The sequence below is a fragment of the Artemia sp. Qi Xiang Cuo genome, chromosome 9 (genome assembly GCF_049724085.1).
Source record: "Artemia sp. Qi Xiang Cuo chromosome 9, ASM4972408v1, whole genome shotgun sequence".
NCBI classification, from domain to species: Eukaryota; Metazoa; Arthropoda; class Branchiopoda; order Anostraca; family Artemiidae; genus Artemia; species Artemia sp. Qi Xiang Cuo.
The window spans coordinates 45,522,046-45,543,238 of record NC_142802.1 but is presented as its reverse complement, the minus strand read 5'-3'; the positions used below and the strand labels follow the sequence as shown (position 1 = coordinate 45,543,238).

General features: G+C 35.4%; 1 protein-coding gene across 1 annotated transcript in view; it reads right to left on the bottom strand.

The window, feature by feature from the left end:
* The window catches only part of LOC148948709 (uncharacterized), a 51,683-nt gene extending 30,786 nt beyond the window's left edge, over positions 1-20,897 (bottom strand). Inside the window, exons 1-2 of the mRNA XM_089094055.1 lie at positions 20,793-20,897; positions 7,710-8,392 (exon numbers count right to left, since the gene is read on the bottom strand). Coding sequence (XP_088950181.1) covers positions 7,710-8,366 — 657 coding nt within the window. The 5' untranslated portion in view covers positions 8,367-8,392; positions 20,793-20,897. The remainder of the gene's footprint in view (positions 1-7,709; positions 8,393-20,792) is intronic.
* Between the last annotated feature and the right edge of the window lie 296 nt (positions 20,898-21,193).

Below are 21,193 nucleotides of genomic sequence, written 5' to 3'. Positions count from 1 at the left end.
AAACATTCGATCAAAAATTTCAAGAGAGCTATTTTGTTCAGGTTTGTTGAAAGGTCTAGTAATTATGTCTTTGGGGATGTCAACCTCTCCACAGTTCTCAGGGCAAGGGCTGTAAGTTAGGCAATTTGTTAATTGTTTACATATAGTACATGTAATTGAGAAAGGTATGCATGTTTGAAATTTACTTTCCAAGAAAACAAAGGGCATTCAAGTGAGCATTTCAGAGGATGTTGAGGGGAGTGTTAAACTAAATCAAAACACGTTATGTGTATACGGATTGTCAAAAGGGCGTAACACACGAATGACTGGGTATATTAATTTGAAACTTTAAGGAAATGATAAGGGAGATGATCAAAAAGGAATTTTTGCCTGCTACCAATACTACTACAACTACCACCACTACTACCAGCACACTACTCCATTTATAATATTGAGGGGAAATTTGAACTAAATCAAAAAGACGCTATGTACATACACATTGTCGAAAGAGCGTATTTCAAGAGTTGATTTGGGTATTAAGTTGGAACTTTCAGAGAATGCTTAAAGGGGAAGATCATCTAACTAACCAAAAGGCAATATGTACACGCTACTTCTAATACTTCTACTGACCAAAAGGAAATATGTCAATATTACTGTTGCGACTAGTACTACTGCTATTATCAGTCTAAAACAGCGGTAGTACTAGTAGCATCAAAACTACTACTGTAACTACTATTACAACTATACCTAAGGGTATGAAGGTGAAATTTTCAAGGAATTTTGAGGGGGGATGAACTGAATCACAACAAGTCATATGTATGCAGGTTGTCAAAAGAGCGTAACAGCAATATATTAGGATGAGCTTGGTGTGTGAAGTGGAAACTAACAGGGCTTGGTGTGAGGGATGTTGAACTAACCAAAAGAAAATAACTGCATCCTAAAGCTACTGCTTCTACTTGTACTATTTCTACTGCTACTATTACCACTACTTCTACTACTACTACTGCCACTAAAGCTAACACTACTACTGTTACTGCTATAAAACTAGGGTATTAAAAACTTGGGATATATTGAAACTGTATGGAAATAAATCGAAACACTCTATTCCCACACAGGTTAAATGCTTCAGGAATGGTTGATGGTGAAATCTGCAGCATGTGCTGAAGCGGATGTTGAAGATACTAAACGTGCCATGTGCATACTGCTACTAATGCTACTACAACTATTGCTACTACACAAGCTAAGGGTGTTAAGGTGAAGCTTTCAAGGAATATTTAGGTGGATGCTGAACTAAGTCAATACGAACTGTGAGCTCGTAGACTTTCATAAAGGTGACAAAGCAATATCTTAAGAACGGCTTATATTATTATGTTAGACCTTTAAGGGTAAGTTATGGCGGATTTTGAACTAGCCAGAAGGCACTATGTGTACACTATAATACTAACACTACAGTTACTTTAACTCATGACGGTAAGGGTATTAAGGTGAAACTTTTAGGGAACGTTTAGGGGGAGTTTCGATTAAACGAAAAACTGTATGTATGCAGATTTTCAAAAGGGTATATAAGCAAGCCCATTCATTTTCCAAACACACCCACTTAAAATGTTGAGACAGGCATTTTGTTCGGCATAGTAGAACGGTTCAGCAACTATGTCTCTAGGGATATTAGGCATGTCTGTATTAAGTCGAAACTTTTGGAGGTACTACTATTACTATTTCTGCTCTTACAATATAAATAGATCAAAAGAGTGTAAGTGTATCCAGGTTGTCAAAGAGCATAGATAGAATTTTGGGAATGATATTAAGTTTTATTTTTCAGGTCAACTTGAGGAGGTTTAAAACTAAATTAATAAATACTAATTGTGTCAGGATTGAAAATTGTTGACGAAGTTTCTCCAACATACAAATGTTAAGCCAAACTATGGATTCTTCTAGAAAAAAAACGAAAGATACAAAATATTTTTTCCATGTTATAACCTATGTCAATAAAAAACTAAAAAACGAACAGAAATTAATTTAAAAAAAACTTTTTCCACAACAGGAGTTTTCTAACAAAAGTAGAACTCCATGAAGCCAAAACTAAGCAGAAATAAAGTCAAATAATCTTCCAAGCGCAAAAGTGCCACAAATCAATATCAATAAATAAATGAAACTCAAAATGAGCAGAAATTACAATAAATAGCCGAGTCAAACTCAAAACGAGCAAAAACTAACATATGTAGTGCTGGTAATCCCCACGCCTTCTCAAAACCAGAAAATAATTTGCACTTTACTAAAAAAAAAAACAAAAAAAAACATTTAATCTTTTTACTTTTTTTACTTTAATAAATAAAATAATTACAATTTTGAGGAATAAAGATCAGTATATTTAAATCAAACTGACAATCCACGGCCATTTTTTTTTTCAGTAAAAAGCAAATTATTTTCTGATCTTGAGAAGGCATGGAGGTTATTAGACCTACTCATGTTAATTTTTGTTCGTTTTAAGTTTGACTCGGCTATTTATTGTAATTTCTGTTCGTTTTGAATTTATTTATTTATTGATAGTGATTTGTGGTAGTTTTACGCTTGGAAGATCATTTGACTTAATTTCTGCTCATTAGAATCGCTAAGGCTCAGGCTTTTTTTATGGTTGAAAAAAGTTTGTAAGAACAGGACGATAAGTCTGCAAACCAAGATTAGAATATTGGAAGCTAGAGTGATCACAGTGGTCAAGTATGGTTTTGAATCATGGGCGCTCCGGAAAACGGAGGAAGATTTACTAGATGTTTTCCAGAGAAATTGCCTACAGATTGTTTTGGGTACCTAACTGACTGACCATGTCTCAAACAGTAGGCTGTACGAAAAGTGTGGTTCGATCCCGCTTTCTAGGGCTATAATGAGAGAAAGGTTGAGATGGCTACGGCACATTCTGCAGATGAAGGAAGACAGATTACCTAAGATTGTTCTTTTTGGACAACCGTCTAGGGCTAAACGGAAAGCAGGTCGTCTGCAGTTTGGGTGGGAGGATGTCGTAAAGAAAGATTTAATAGAAATGGGAAGTTCCTGGGAGGGTGCAGACTGAGGCTTTGAATAGATTGAAAAATGTATTTTACTGAAAAAAATTCAAATGAATTTACTGAAAAAATGAGCGTTGTCAGTTTAATATACATATGCTGATATTTATTCCTTAAAATCTCAATTAATTTTTGATTTGTTAAAGTTATAAAAGTGAAAACATTTAAAAGATTTTTTTTTCAGTAAGGTACAAATTATATTCTGGGTAATAGAAAGCATAGTGGTTTAAAACCCTACTCAGATTAATTTCTGCACGTTTCGAGTTTGACTTATTTAAATTTCTGTTTGTTTTGGGTTTCATTTATTTATTAATACTGATTTGTGGTAGTTGTATGCATGGTAGATTATTTGATTCTATTTTTATTTATTTTTGGTTTAATGGAGTTCTTTACTTTTTTTGGATAAACTTATTTTGTGCATAAAGTTTTTTTTATTGATTTCTGTTCGTTTTATATTGACATAGTCTTTTTCAGGGAGAAAGTGAGCCTCTTCTGAAGTTAAACAACCATCCCTTCCATAAAAACTTTTAAAACCCCCTGGGCATAACTTAAAGCCCTTTCCCCTAGTCTCTGGGGTTTGTTTCAACCCCAGAAGCCTTGTTATATGATATTTAGACTATTTTGAATAGAATGGCTATCTCAAAATTCTATTAGACACACTTTGGGACAATATGACGTATCTATAGAGGGAAGAGGTGAGCTGTCCTCTAATCATTTCGAATCGTATAAAGAGCCTAGAGCGTCTGATTGTCTATCGAATGAGCTCCCTTCGGACTCTATGTGACCACACTTTCTATAAAAACCCTATATGTCCCCAGGGCAAAACTTACAGCCCTTGCCCTGCGGGCTGGGGGGATTTGTTATCCTCAAGGACATAATTTTCAGACCTTTCTGATAGGTTTAACCAAATGGCTATATCGAAATTTTGATTGGAACTGTTTGAGGAAATGATAGGCGTGGAGGGAGACATTTGCCCTCTGATCACTTTCGACTAATAAAAAGGCACTAGTCCTCTCAATTTCCAATCAAATGAGCCCTTTTTGAAGCTTCTACGACAAAACTTTCTATAAAAAACGTTATATGCCCCAAAGGCATAATTTGCGACCCTTGTCTTGAGGGTTATGGGGGGAGGGTTGTCATCCTCAAAGACATAATTTCCAGACCTTTCAACTACGTTAAACAAAATGGCTATCTGAAAGTTTTGATTGGACGTGTTTGGGGAAATGCTGAACGTGAGATGGGGGTTAGTTACCCTCCAATCACTTTCGACTATTAAAAGGGGCACCAGCCCTCTCAATTTCCAATTGAATGAGCGCCTTTTGAAGTTTCTACGACAACGCTATCTTTAAAAACCTTATATGCCCCAGGACATAACTTACAACCTTTGCCCTCAGGGCTCTGGGGGGTTTTTCATCCACAAATACATAATTTCCAGAACTTTCAACTACCTTGAACAAAATGGCTATCCCAAAACTTTGATTGAATGTGTTTGGGGAAATGGTGGGCGTGAGAGGGGGGGTTAGTTGCTCTCCATTCACTTTCGACTATTAAAAAGGGCACCAGCCCTTTCAATTTGCAATCAAATGAGCCCTTTTTGAAAATTCTACGACGAAACTTTCTTTAAAAATTATATATGACCCCAGGGCATAACTTACAACCCTTGCCCTAAGGGGTGGGGGGGTGTCATTGTCAAAGACCTAATTTTCAGAACTTTCAACTACATTGGACAAAATGAATGTCTAAAAATTTCGATTGGATGTGTTTGGGGAAATGGTGGGCGGGAGAGGGGGGTTAGTTGTTCTTCAATCACCTTCGATTATTGAAAGGAGCTTTAGCCTTTTCAATTTCCAATTGTATGAGCCCTTTTTGAAGTTTCTACGACAAATCCTTCTATATAAACTTTATATGCACCCAGGGCATAACTTACAACCCTTGCCCTGAGGGCTGTGGAGGTTGTCATCCTCAAAGACCTAATTTCCAGAACTTTCAACTACGTTTAAAAAAATGGCTATCTAAAAAAAAAATGATTGTATATGTTTGGGGAAATGGTGGGCGTGAGAGGGGGGTTAGTTGCCCTCCAATTACTTTCGACTATTAAAAAGGACACTAGCCATTTCAATTTCCAATTGAATAAGCCCTTTTTCAAGTTTCTAAGACAACACATTCTATAAAAACCTTATATGCCCCAAGGGCATAACTTGTAACCCTTGTCCTGAGGTCTGTGGGGGGGATGTCATCCTTAAAGACCTAATTTCCAAGACTTTCAACTACGTTGAACAAAATGGCTATCTCAAAATTTGATTGGATGTATTTAGGGAAAAGGTGGGCGAGAGAGGGGGGTTAGCCCTCCCCTATAATCACTTTTGACTATTAAAAAGAACACTAGCCCTTTGAATTTCAAATCGAATGAGCCCTTTTTGAAGTTTCTACGATAAAGCTTTCAATACAAACATCATATGTCCTCAGGGCATAACTTATAACCCTTGCCCTGAAGACTATGGGGAGAGTTTCCTGCTCAAAGATATAATTTCCAAAAGTTTCAACTACATTGAACAAAATGGCCATCTCAAAATTTTGATTGGATGTGTTTGGGGAAAGGGTGGGCGTGGAAGGGGTGTTAGTTGCCTTCCAATCACTTTCGACTATTAAAAAGGGCACTAGCCATTTCAATTTCCAATCGAATGAGCCCATTTTGAAGTTTCTACGACAAAGCTTTCTATGAAAACCTTATATGCCCCCAGGGCATAACTTATAACCCTTGCTCTAAGGTCTGTGGGGGGGGGGGTTCATTATCAAAAACCAAATTTTCAGAACTTTCAACTACGTTGAACAAAATGGGTATCTCAAAATTTTGATTGGATGTGTTTGGGGAAAAGCAGGGCGTGGGAGGGGGGTAAGTTGCCCTCCAATCACTTTCGACTATTAAAAGGGTACTAACCAATTGAATTTCCAATCGATTGAGCTCTTTTTGAAGTTTCTACGAGAACGCTTTCTATAAAAATCGTATATGCCTCCAGGGCATAACTTACAGCCCTTGCCCTGAGGATAATGGGGGAGTGTCCTTCTCATAAACATAATTTCTATCTGGAAATCAACTACGCTGAACAAAATGGCTATCTCAAAATTTTGATTGGATGTGTTTGGGGAAATGGTAGGCGTACAAGGGGTGTTAGTTGCCTTCCAATCACTTTCGACAATTAAAACGGGCAAAAGCCACTCGAATTTCCAATCGAATGAGCCCTTTTCGAAGTTTCTACGACAACTCATTTGATACGAAGTGCCCTGGTATGGAAGAAAAAATAAATAAATAATACACTGTGCCAACATCATTCTTTATTTAGGCAGCGCTATTGCGCTGCCTATGATAGAGAATGATAGTTTGGTTTAATCTTCACAACAATTTAGAAACAACATGCAATAATCAAAAAAAGGAAAACATTTTAAACAACTTAGAAAACTTTAAAGAAATAAGTATTTCAGGTATTTTAGCACATAGTTCTGCTCTCTCATCTTCAGTGATAGAGAAAGAAAACAGATGAAAAAAAAAAAAACATGAAAAACACAGACAACAGAAAAAAAAGAGTACAAATTAAGCTTACCAATGTGAAGAAATAAAACAAGATTTAAAACAGCTAGTTTGGGCAACAGCATAAAGGTGCAAGGATGATATTTATCTCAAGTATGCTCTCTACATGTAAAAGCAACCTAAGATGGAGTGGAAAGAGGAAGGATTTAAGTCATACCTGTGATAATGATTTGTGAAAACAACAATGTCAAACCTTTGTATACCTTCTATTTTCTCAACTGAGACTCATAGCAATGAAGACCTTAACAAATCCCAATCTAAACAAAAGTTCATTTCGATGAATGATAGATAGATAGGGGGAAAAATTATCCCTTCATTCACAAAAGGTGAAACTGCTTAATAATTTAAAGTGGCCAAATTGCAAATTGCACTGACTTTCAAGATTTTGCCTTCTGACTGACATATATCAGTTTCTTTTGGGATCTCAATGGAATATGCTGTATATATTATTAATATATGGCTGGACTTACAAAGCTGAGTCAAAACTCATGCTGCAAAAGCCCAGTGCCTTTACATCCAAATACCTGATGAGCTATTGGTGTCCCCTTGGGTGTAGTGGGATTTACCCATTTCCCCCCTTTGTGGAAGAGCCTTCCTTGGTAGTGTCAAGGTGTCCACCATTGTGTTCTCTCGTCCCGAAACCCCGCCTGCCAGCTTCAGACCAGCTTGAGCAGGCAACAATGGAGAGTAGAGTCACCAATCCACATGCCAGCCAGTAGCAGCAAGCAGCACTTGATCCTCAGAGCTGATACATAATTGGATAATAAGGGTTAGTGATTATAGAAAAGGTTCGCTTTTGACTTTAACCAATATACTAAACAGGAGAAGGGACTATTAAAAATTCATTCAGACCTAAAAAGGTACATCAATACACATTAGTATTCAATTACATTAAAAAAGTCATAGGCTATATTTCTGTATAGCTGGTACTTTTTATAGTAGGCAAAATGTGCAAGAAAATTCCCTGCATGCTCAAAAGTTCAATTCCTTGGACGTAAAACTTTGGTTGCTTAACCTAATCAACCAGATTATCCCAGTCAAATTTAAATTGAAATATAATATAAAGTCAAAAAATGAAAAACACTTACTTGATTTGAGTTGTCTCGTACATTATTATTTTGATGTATCAAGCAATGTAGAACACAGTTGTCAAACACTCTACAGTCTCTTAATGTTTGCGAGTCATTTGACAGAACTTTACCATTAAAGATCAACTTCACAATTTTTGTAGTATCCAAAGCTTCAGGAAAATGTAAATTTTTAAAATCTCTAACACTTAATGTCTTTCTTGTTTTCACAATCTTTAATGTGTCATCCAAGAACCTAACTTTCACAGTAATTTCACCATCTTCAATAACTGGCTCTGAAAGCCCATCTGAGGATCCAGGTGAACTTGAAATATTACTTGGAGCCTCTTGGTGGTCACGCCTGCTTGCATGATTTTGTTGAGGTGCTCCTAAAACCGAACTACCAGGATTTGCATTGATATTTGAATCTGATTCCATTCTGTTTGAGACAGTTGGTGGCACTTCAATAGTAACACCTCTAAAAACACTTAACACATGTATTTGTCCACTTCCAACAGACCCAATTGCTGAAACTATAATTCGGGTTTGGCGTGGTAATGCTGGTACTTCAGTGGACTTCCAAAGAAAAACAAGAAGAGCACAAAATATTAAACTCAATACAAGAGAGATTTCTATAAGAGGAACTACAACAATAACTTCTGTTCCTTCTAGACTCATGTCCTTTTAATAGCTTCGATAATAACCTAAAAAAAGATGGATTGTAAAAAATGTCTCCGCAGTACTCAGGGGAAAACTCATCTCATTGAAAGGTAGAGAAATAAACAATGTATTAAGAAAACTGTAAAATACCTGTGAAAGGACTTCAAATCATTAAGGAAAAGTAGTAATATCAACTAACTTAGGGTTCTAGCAATAGCAGAGAGACAGAAAGGTTGCATTTTGAAGGTGCAAGTCTTGGATATTGGCTAAATTTCAGATCCTTTTAACATTTCCTTGATCGAGAAAAACTAGCTAAAAGTTATGACCAACCAGCTCCAGCCCCCTAAACAACATCTAACTGAAGAAATTTCAAGCCGCATTTCCGTAATTTGATTTAAAAAAAGAACAACAACAAAGTAATAGAAGACACAAAAAAGGCAAATGTTTCTTATACAATAATATTAAATACTCCAGAATTATCTCCAATACCCTCTGGCAACAGTAGTAAGAAAACATAAGAAAAGGAGAAGAAATCTTACATATACCAAGGAAATTCTACAATTGCACAGATACTGCAGCCAAAGCTTTAGCGAGGGTTCGGTCCTTCTATGCTACTACTACTACTAACAACTCACCGCAGCACCAAGCCACCTGAGGCCAACACAGCTACGCACATTCCTCCTCCACCCCAATCTATTCAAAGCCTCCATTTTTACACCCGCCCAAGAAGTTCCCACTTTCTTTAAATCTTTCTTTATGACGTCCTACCACCCCAAACGAGGACGACCTGCTTTCTGTTTAGCCCTAGACGGTTGGTCAAAAAGAACAATCTTCGGCAATCTGTCATCCTTCATCCGCACAACGTACCCTAGCAACCTCAACCTTTCTTTCATTATAGCCCTAGAGAGCGGTATTATACCACATTTTTCATATAGCCTATTGTTTGAAATATGGTCAGTCAGCCAGGTACCCAGAACAATCCTTAAGCAATTTCTCTGAAAAACATCTAGCAAATGTTCATCCGCTTTTCGGAGCGTCCATGCTTCAGAGCCATACTTGACCACTGTCATTACTGTAGCTTCTAATATTCTTATCTTGGTTTGAAGAATTATCTTCCTATTCTTTCAGACTTTTTTTTAACCTGTGAAAAAAAACACCCTGAGCCTTGGCTATTCTACTTTAACATCTTCCCTGCTCCCGCCATCTTTACTAATAATACTACCAAGGTAAGTGACGCTGCCCACCTGATCAATCATTTCATTACATAACATCAACTTTTCATCTTCACTTATTCCTAGCCTTAGTGACTTAGTCTTCCTAACATTAATTTTCAAACCAATTCTAGCACCCTGAACTTGCAAAACCTCTAAAACTTCATTCATTTTGCTCACACTTTCATCTAGGATGCTTAAATCATCAGCATAATCCAAGTTCAGGAGACTTTTTCCTCCCCACTTGATTCCGTGGTCTCCCATTGCCTTTCCTGTGCTCCTTAAAACAAAGAGAAATTTTGCCTCAATGGCCTTTGCCTTTTTAGGCACGCCAAGGTTCAAACATTCCTCCTTTTCCAAATGATAGATCATGTAAAAAATGGACAAATTTCAGAATTTACATTCCTTGCCCCAGGAACTGTGGGGGCATGGCATCCCTAGAGACGTAGCTATTAGACGTTGTGACTGTTTTGAATAAAACGTTTTTTTTAAGATCTCTATCAGTGTTAAGGGGGGCATCTAAAAGGGCAAGAATGGGGCTGGATGCCTTGCATTCCTTTTTCTTTCTCACCCTCTCAACATGTTTCTAAGGTTCAACTTAATTTCCTTAGATATTGCTGTTGTGCCCTTTTCACAATCCTCCTGCATATAGTGCGTTTTGACTTTTTGGACATTGCTCCCATTTTCTTTAAATCTTACTTTATGACGTCCTCCCACCCCAAACGAGGACAACCTACTTTCTGTTTAGCCCTAGACGGTTGGCTGAAAAGAAAAATCTTCATCTTTGGCAATCTGTCATCCTTCATCAGCACAATGTGCCCTAGCCACCTCAACCTTTTTTTCCTTATAGCCCTAGAGAGCAGTATTGAACCACATTTTTTGTACAGCCTATTGTTTGAAATACTGTCAGTCAGCTGGGTACCCAGAAGAATCCTTAAGCAATTTCTCTGGAAAACATCTAGCAAATTTTCATCTGCTTTTCAGAGCATAAATGCTTCAGAACCATATTTGACTACTGTCATCACTGTAGCTTCTAATATTCTAATCTTGGTTTGCAGACTTATCTTTCTATTCTTCCAGACTTTTTTTGACTGTGAAAAAACACCCTGAGCCTTGACTATTCTACTTTTAACATCTTCATAGCTCCCATCATCTTTACTAATAATACTACCCATGTAAGTGAAGCTGCCCACCTGATCAATCTTTTCATTATCCAACGTCACCTTTTCATCTACACTTATTCCTAGGCTTAGTGACTTAGTCTTCTTAACATTAATTTTCAAACCTATTCTTGCACCCTGACTTGCAAAACCTCTAAAACTTCATTCGTTTTGCTCATACTTTCATCTAGGATGCTTAAATCATCAGATTAATCTAAGTCCAGGAGACTTTTTCCTCCCCATTTGATTCCATGGTCTCCCATTGCCTTTCCTGTGCTCCTTAAGACAAAGTCCATCAAAATAATCCACATAAAGGGATTAATCCATAATCCATACAAAACCAGCTGCTAACCTCATTTTCTACCTTAACCACAGCAGTGTTATTCTCGTACATAGCACTAATCACTTTAATGTATTTGTCTAGTATACCATACAAGGGTAAAACCTTTACTAAAACTCTTCGATCAACAGAATCAAACGCTGGCTTATAATCTATAAAACTGAGGACCAAAGGTGTTTGAAAACTCAGGCCTTTCTCAATTATAAGCCTAAGAGTGAAAACTTGGTCAACACATCCTCTACCTTTTCTAAAACCGCACTGTTCTTCTCTTAAAACTTTGTCTACGGCATCTCTCAGTCTAAAAGTGTCATATTACTAAGTAAGTTACTACCTACAGAGACCAGACTAATGCCTTGATAATTACCATACTCATTTTTATCACCTTTCTTATAAAGTAGCTTAATTAAGTTTAAGCCACTTTCCCCCTTTTTACCTTAATACCCTTAGCTTTTTGTAAACTCAGGATCAAACATGCCTCCCCCCCTTATTTCCAATAATCAAAATTATAAAGAAACAACTGGCAACTTATCTAACTTAGAACACTAGCCTTAATAACCTTAGCTTTTTGTAAACTCAGGATCAAACATGCCTCCCCCCTATTTCCAATAATCAAAATTATAAAGAAACAACTGGCAACTTATCTAACTTAGAACACTAGCCCCAGGGGCTGTGGGGTTTATGTCATACCTGGGGGTATGCATAGTTGTTTGACTTTTCAACTATTTGGAAGAAGATGGTTATTCCAAAATCTTGATTAAATGTCTTTGAAGGGGGGGGGGCTGCTAAAAAGGGAATGGGCTTTTCAATTACTTTTAACATCCTCCTCAACAAGTCCTGAAAATTTTAACTTAATAATGTTCTTAGGATATTACCAATACAGCTTTTTGATATACTGGATTACATAGTATCTTTTGATTTAGCTTAACATTCTCCTCAACATTCCCCAAAATTTCACCCTAATGGACATTTTTGAACACACCTAGAATAAACATCCCCCCTTTTCCTAATGATATGTCCTGCAAATAAAAAAGGGTAAGTTGCATAGTTTACAATCCTTGTCCTGGGAGCTGTGAGGGACATTGCATTCCTGTAGGCATAGTTAATAGAGCTTTTGCCTGTTTTGAACAAATTTTTTTTTTTTTTTTTTTTTTTGATCAGTGATGAGGGAAAGGAGCATCTAAAAAGGGCAAGGGGGACTGGGTGCCCTCTTGTAGCTCTATAACATCTTCTGAAATTTTAACATAAGACTCTCAGCTGTTCCTTGGATATTGATGATATGCCCTTCTGACAACAAGCAACACCCAATGTCTTTTATTGTGTTTGACACCTTCCTCCAAAATGGGATTTCCTGTGGTGCTATCTTTTTGCTGCTTACAACTTGCACTAGAACTCTAACTTTCATTCAGGCCATCACTTTTTTTTCAGAGCAATATTTTCCAGGATCATTAGCCTAGTTATGTTCACCAATCACCTGTGAAAAAAACCACATCCATGATCTTTTTTGTTGGAAAATATGATAAATTTTACATTTTTGTAGACAGGAGCTAAAAATTTGTACAATGATCTAATTTGCTCAGTTTGATGTGGTGGTTTTAATTTAGAGTTCTTACTCCTTTGATGGGCAAGTCGGTGTTGCCTTGCCGACTGTTTATAATGTTTATCAGGTGTCCTATCAGGTAACAAAAGAACCAAATTTCAAAAACAGTTCTAGGGCAGGGGTTGGTTGGTATCCAATCACTTTTGATGATAAAAAAAAGAACTAGAACTCTTGGTTTCCAATTGAATGATAATTTTATAGCATTTCATTCACATAAGCCCCCCAATTGAACATTGATACCAAAACTATTAGCAAAAACTGTTAGCTAACAATTGGATGGTGGAGAAAAACCTCTAATCAACTACCCCTATCAGAGAGGTTCGCAATGTTTGACCATTATATATATTGGTTCTCTATAAATTGAGCATTATATATTGTCATTTATTCTTATATAGAAATCACAACAGTCACATAAAAGACAATTATTAGGTTTTCCCTAATTATAGAGAACAATAAAAAGCCATTTGCATTACTTTTTAAACATCATGTTATGACAGAGTACCATGAATAAAGTCATAAAGACAACTTTTCACACCTTGTACTTAGTATATGGAATAAAATTTTACATCCCAAATACAGAATAGAGCAGCCTACACAAAGTCATACATATGGCTTCTTAATGCCTCATACAGAAGACAACATACTGTCCCACTTCTATACAGAGAAAACAATAAAAAGTCATATAGAAGATTTTTATACAGAATACTATTATATAGCAGCCTAAATAAAGCCATAGAGACAACTTTTTATAACTTGTACATTTGCAATAATATTTTTTCAGAGAAAAGAAAATTATTACTTCCATATTTTGGAAAATCTTAATGAAGCCAATAATGAACTCCCCATATGGAAGACACACAAATGAATGACAGATACACAATAGTTTACAAAAACACTGGATTTTCATAGTGGGTGAATGAAACACAACAGTTAATTTTCTATGAACATTTGCAACTAAAATCAGGACAGAACAACTTTTCACAATGAAAGACAATTTGAAGTTACAGGAAATGTCTTAAATCCCAAATAGATATCTGAACAGTAATGATATTCTTATTCAACATTTCCAATTATTTCCCCACCAATTGCAGCAACACCAGCCTCTTTCATCTTTGTTACAACATTAGTTGTTATTTATGTTGCATGATCCATGATATTTGATGCCTTAATTACCCTTATAAATCATCCATTTGCTTTTAACGTCAAATTTCTGATTTCCCTGGACTGCATTCAGTGACAATAGTTTTGATTTCTCTTTTATTTGGGTAGTAGTTAAACATTCTCTGTCTAAAAGAGATTGCCCTTCAGGGCAAAGAGAGTTGGATAAACAAATTTAAATTCAAGTTGTATTCTGTTTTCAAATAGGCTTTTGGAATAATTATTCTCCTAAATAGGCTAACAGGTGTATGAATTTAACTTGATTCTGGGCTATAAAAAGTTTGGGCTATCTAGTTCAAAGACAGTGTCAATTGTTCACCTTTGTTCAAAACACTTGCATTGAGGGAGGTTATTATAATGGGCAAATGCCTCCTTCGGCCAATAGCCCAATTTGTCACTCTAATCTCACAATTGTTCAATTTACATGCTAACAGAGCTTAATATTAATGTAATTACCATCCTAAAAGATAGATAGGTCATAGTTTCCATCAAAATATGAATCCCCCTGTCCCCAATACATAGATACAGCCTAAATCTGAAGTCCCTTCCTTCTTCCTGTACACAATGCACAGACGCAACTGTCCACAGGCTAAACATCAACTATGTTCATAAGAATTGTAATTAATTAGTTTCATTTGTATTCTAAATTTAAAATAAAACAAGCTTTTTTTGACTGAAAGCAAGGAGCAGCACTAAAACTTATTTTAGTGCAATATATGTAGAAAAGCCATCTGTATGACTTTAATTATGGCACTTTATGATAGAATTAGTAAATGGTACAATAGCACAATTTGTTTTCTCTAAAAGTTGGCCATACTGTTTTTTATTGTTTTATCTATGTGGGATGGTACAATGTCTTATGTATGGCATTCGTCCATAATATATACATCAAGAGAAAAAAGAAAAAATCATCTCTATGACTTAATGTCTTCTGTATGATATATTAGTGCATCATCCCTTGCTCTTTGTACAAAAGTTTTATTTTTTGTCTGAATTCTTCAAGAACAACTCCTGAAACACAAGGGTTGTTTCATTGGAATGAGTAGCTTTTTAAAAAGGACTAAAAACCTTTAGATCAACAAGCAAAAGGGGGAGAGAGGAGAGCCCCCCCTCATATAGGGAATAATTTCTGTTCATTTTAAGCTTCAATATTGTTCCTTACTTTCAGTTGAAAAAAATTGTTTTTTATTTATTTATTCTACAAATAAGACAGTTTAAATTCAAACTTTAACCTGTGAAGTAAGATATTGTTCAGCCTATGAATGGTTGTATCTGCACATTGTAAACACAATAGGCAGAAGGTATGTCACTGGGCTATAAACATAGTCACAACTCTCTTTTTTAACATTTTGTGTGAAGTGTTTTAATCACTATCTCAACAACAGAGCCAAACAGATCTAACATTGGACCTTTTTTTAATCGAGAATGCAGAATAAGCTAGGGTAATTAAAATACCTATGCATTGATGGGAGATTTCAATTCTGATAGTAGCGAGCCTTTTATTTGGAAACTATAGCTTAGTCTATCTTTTACAAAGGCAAGCGTATTAACATTGCAATTAATATTAAGCTATACTAGCATTTAAATTAAACCAATAGCAAGCAACTTTGTGTGATTAGAGGCAAAAAGAGGCCCCCTTGTCAAAGAAGGCCTGTGACCATTTCAATGACCTTTCCTAATGGCCAAAGTTTTTGGACAAAGGTAAACATTTGACACCTTTTTTGAACTGGATAGCCCAGACTTTGTATAGCTTAGAATCAAGTTAAGTTCATTTGGAATCAGGAGAATATTAATTCCAAGAAGCCTATTTGAAAACAGTGTACAGTTTAAATTTCTTATTAAAATGTTCATAATAAATTAGCTACTGGGTTTCATTCACCCACCAACTTCAGTGTTTTTGTTAATCATTGGGCTTCTGGAATTCATTTGTGTAAGCCTTTTCACAATAAAGAGGGCTTCTTCGTGCAAGGAGATCTTCATCTAGATTTTTCAATATGAGATCCCTTCAGTTTAACAGAAGAAGAAGAAGAACAGGTATAACAGATCCCTGTTAGCCTATTTAGGAGTATATTTATTCCAAAAAGCCTATTTGAAAAAAGTTGTACAATTTGAAATTTCTTATTAAAATGTTCATAAGAAATTAGCTGCTTGCTTTCATTTACCCACCAACTTCAATGTTTTTATAAATCATTGTGCTTCTGAATTCATTTGTGTAAGCCTTTTCACAGTAAAGAGGGCCTCTTCATGCAAGGGGATCTTCATCTAGATTTTTCAATATGAGAAAATAACTGCAATTTTCTCTCTCAAAATTAGAATATATAATTACAAACATACAAGGTATAAAAAATCATCTATATGACGTTATTTAGGGAGCTCTATAACAGTATAATCAATAAAAAGTCATCTGAATGACTTACTTTAAATTGCAGCTAGGAGCAATCTAAGGATTTTTCTTGGTAGAGCTCCAGAATGATGACTTAGTGTTGTTTTCAAAGTTCTTTAGTGACCAGGTTTTGTTGCATGATCAGTAGCATCCCAACTGAGCTTACACTCTCTGGAGGGCCACTCAGTATCTAGCCTTGGTTTGAAAACATCAACAAATTCAGCAGTAACCGTTTCATTAGATAGTTTGTTCCAACTGATGACAATTTGTTATGGAAAGAATTGGGAGCAGACTCTATATATGGTAGACTGTTTGACAAGTTTCAGGTGATGGCTTCTAGCTCTTCAGTTGGGACCAACAGTAAGGAACAATGGTGGGAGAGTATTAGCCATCATTAACTAATAGGCTAAAATGGTATCCCCTCTATTTCTCCAGTAAACAAGTGTAGAGAGATTCAGCTTGGATACTCTCTGGGTAGGAAAGGTCCCACATGCCAGCTATCACTTTAGTGGTATGTCTCTGCACATCTCCAAGAACTTTTATGTCTTTTTTAAAATATGGGGAGACAAGAGACATTCCAACTTCAAGCTTAGGATGCACAAGTCTCTTATATAGAACACTGATGACTTTAAGGGAACAAGTGGAAATAGTATTCTTAATCAGTCCCATTCTTTGTCTAGCACTAGCAGCAGACTTCTTAGCATGAGTGCTTAATTTTATGTCATTGTCAATAGTGACACAAAGATCTTGCTCATTATTTACAGAGGAGAGCAGGTGGCCTAAGAAAAAATAAGAGTGACAAGGATTCAATTTACAAACCAAATGATATGGCACTTGGCAACATTGAATTCAAGAAGCCAAGCCTCAGCCCATTGACCAAGCATTCAAAGATTATTTGTAGAAGGGTATGATCTTCACAGGACAAGGCTGTTCCAAGAAGCTTCAGGTTGTCTGCATAGAGAGTTGATTGACTGCTGATAGTAGAAGGAGCATCATTGATGAAAACATTAAATTGTGTAGGACTCAAAACACTTCCCTGAGGAATTCCACTCAAAACATGTATAGAGAAAGAAACAATAAAATACCAGTCATCAAATAACTGAATACATTGAGAATGTAAATGAAGAAAATCAAGTATCCAGAGCAGGGATTTCTCTTCAAGCTTGACTGCACATAATTTAATTGTAAGTTAGTTGTGACAAACTTTGTCAAAAGCTTCAGAAAAGTCAAGCAGAATCAGGTCAGCAGGCACCCCTAAATCAAGCAACTTGGTGATGTGATCACAATTCAAGGAGATTGATACCAACAGATCTTTCTGAACAAAAGCCATGTTGTGAACTGTACAAAACATTATTTGCTTCAAGATGTTTAACAACTGCAGAATTGATTATTCTGTCTAGAACCTTAACCACTGCTGATGTCATGCTACTTGGTCAATAATTTTCTGAAAGGTCTTTCCAACCTTTGTTAAATATAGGAATGATGTGTGCAGATTTCCAATCCAGAGGTAGTCTGGAAAGACTTAATGATAACATGAACAGTAGGGAAAGAGGTTGACACAAAACTGTACAACATTCATGTAGGATATTCAGGTGAATGCCACCTGGACCAGCAGATTTATTCAGTTTGAGGGATGTAAGTTCCTTTAGAACCAATGCATCAGTAATCAGAATTGGTTCCATCTTATGTGATACATCATATAAAGGAGGTGTGGGATAAACAATACTGGAATTGGAGGAAAAAACAAATGAGAATTGTTATTTTTTTGAAAATTTCAGCTCAGGATCAGCAACTGATTGTTTATTGTACAGGATATCTGGGACTGTGCATCTGCTGCTGCATTTTTGACTGGCATAAAACCAGAAAGATTAAAGGTTGCCTTTAAGATCCCCAGCCAATTTTTTGTCAACCCTTCTCTTCAATTCCTTTATTTGGTTGGTTGTCTGATTACAGAAAGTTTGAAGACTTGATAATATTCTGTGGTCTTATTTTTTCTACAGAAATTCAATACTTAGTGTTTTTTTTTATTGAGCTTACTTATTTTGATAGTTAAAAAAAGGTAAAATTTTGCCTGTTTTGTCCAAAAAATTCTGGTGCAAGACTTTTCAACATACAGAATTTCCTTTTTTACATTTGACCAACTCTCATCAATACTGTCAGTAATCAGCTCTTTCCAAGACTATAATTAGAGGCATAAGAGGCAAAAGACTATAATTAGGGCTGTTGAGAAGGAAACATGTTAAGAACACAATTTTTATTTCATAATATACAAAATAATTGTGGTGAACACATTTTGACTACAGTTCTACAATACTTCCCTCCCCCCAAGATGCAAATATATAGGCCAAATAATATATTTTCTTCCCATACATTTTGGCACTCTTGTTTTAACTCCTATACCTGTGACTTGAGTCAATAGTCAGAAAAGCAAAAAACAGAAAAACACTTGGGAAATGTCTAATTTGGGCTATATGTTTGGTTAAAGGTTTAGATTCAGGGTGATTGAGAAGGGAACATGTTAAAAGATAATCCTTACTTCATAATATACAGAATAATTATAGGTTACACATTTTGACTGCAGCTCCACTATACCTTATACCCCCCCCCCCTGCCTAATGTGCAAATATATAGCCCATTTATATATTTCAAATACGTTCCACCACCCATCACTGTTGTTTTTCTGGTTCTTGTTTCATCAAAGTTGATTCAATTTACAGTTACAATGGTTAAAACAAGAGACCATTTTAAGTTTTTTCAAATGCCATCAACAAAAATAGGGCTGAATTTGGCAATTTGAAATTTTGCCATCAACAATTCAGGGTATATTCCAATTCAGAGCATATATTTGCACATTAGGGGGTAAATTTGCAGTGGGTCATATAATTTAGCTAGGATGACAGTGAAAACATCATTTGGTGTTTTTTTATGCTCTTTCATTATTCATATAAAATATATTTGGGACCCCTTTAAGGGCTCAGAATACAATTTGTGACAGAAGCAATTATTGAATTATGAAAGAGCATGAAAAAGGCATCAAATGACATTTTCACTTTCATCTTAGCTAAATTATAAGGCCCACTACAAATTTACCAGGTAAATTTCTAGGTGGCACTTGATTTAGCTATGATGAAAGTGAAAACATCATTTGATGCCTTTTTCAGGCTCTTTCATAATTCAATCATTGCTTCTGTCACAAATTGTATTCTGAGCCCTTAAAGGGGCCCCAAACATATTTTATATGAATTATAACTGCAAATTTACCATGAACTGTACCCCCAACCCCCTAATGTGGAAATTTATTCCCTGAATTGTCAACAGCAAAGTTTCAAATCACAAAATTCAGTGCTATTTATTGTTGATGGCATTTGAAAAACTTGAAACAGTAGAAAAATAGTTTGCCTAATAATAATCGCCTAATAAATGAGATTTGAATTGTTATAAATCAGTATTTTTGGAATATACTACTCTTGAACAACTTATTTATAAACTAACAATATGTTTTTAAGCACTTTTCAATAACTTAACTAGTGTTGATAACTTCTTTGTATGGTTATAAAAATGAATTATCTTTGGGGCCCCTTTAAGGGCTCAAGGTGCAATTTGCAACAGAAGCAATAATTGAATTACAAAAGAGGGTCAATATCTACCAAATCATAATATTGAGTTAGGAATAAAGTGAATACACCATTAAATGCCTTTTTTTATGCTGATTACAAATATAATAAGCATTTCTATCGGAAATGAATTTCAGCCCCCTCCTATATAGGCTATAGGGTAAGACACCCAATAGTTGGCCACCTGCCTATTCTTGGACATAATCTTTTATACTATTTAAATCACTATTTACAATGAGCCGTTTGTATGTCTGAGTTTAGGCAGAATTATCACTTGTTATTAAATTCAAAAATAAGAGGTGCTGTACAAGTGAAACTATTTGAATTAGTAACCTACTTGTTGAGAAATTCTTCAGAATTTTTTTGATACAAAAATTAAGTTTCTAGCTGGTATAGCCTAATACAGTAATTAGAGTAGTTTAAATGTCAAAAAGTTTTCAAAGTGATTAAAGTGTCAAAACTACTGGGTGTCTTACCCTACCTAAAGTATAGCCTATACTATACTAGCTAAATTACAGTGCCATCTAGAAATTTACCATTAAAATTATCCTGCATAGACTATTAGGCTATAAAGTAGGCCTAAGAATTGTTTTCTTAGCATGTTTCCTTCTCAATAGCCCCTATTCTGGGCTTATACCAAATAAGATATTAAAAAGTCTTCCATATGACTTTATTCTGGCTGCTCTATAACAGTAGGCCTATGATGTATAAATAGGTCATGCCAGACTTTTAATTCTTCTTCATAATGCAAGAAAACATAATATTCCTTTAATTTGACTTTATAATGTATTCTATATAGTATTAAATGACAATATTCCATAATTTAAATATAAAGAAAATAAATTATATGTCATCATACAGCCTATAGGTAACCCCTATCACAGAGCTATCCAAAATGGGTACATGAGCTAGGCTAGTATCTTTTAAAATAATTGATGCATTTCAATTTTTTTTTTCCTTCCCTACAATTGGTCATGTTACCTGTAATTCTTCTTCAGTTAGGCAAATAATTGGGCTTTGCAGTCAAAATGCAATGCATTTTCAGTATTTCATATTTATCTTCATTGACATAGATATGAATAAAGCGACATTGCCACGTACTCTTCCTAAGCTCTAGTTAGTGTTCCCCAGAGCCAGAGGAATAAATTTTCGACCGATTCAGGCCTAAAAAAAAAGAAAACAAAAAATGGAGAAAAGGTGTACTGTTTCAAATAAACAATGGGAAAAAGTATAAAAATATTTTATATTAACGACAATAAATTCCAGATATTTTAGCTTCGACTCTGAAAGCCAATATCAATAATAAGAAAAAAGAAGAAAAAAAACTAAAATAAACAACACCTATAAACAAATGAAAAGGAAGACTCAAAAACTATACAACA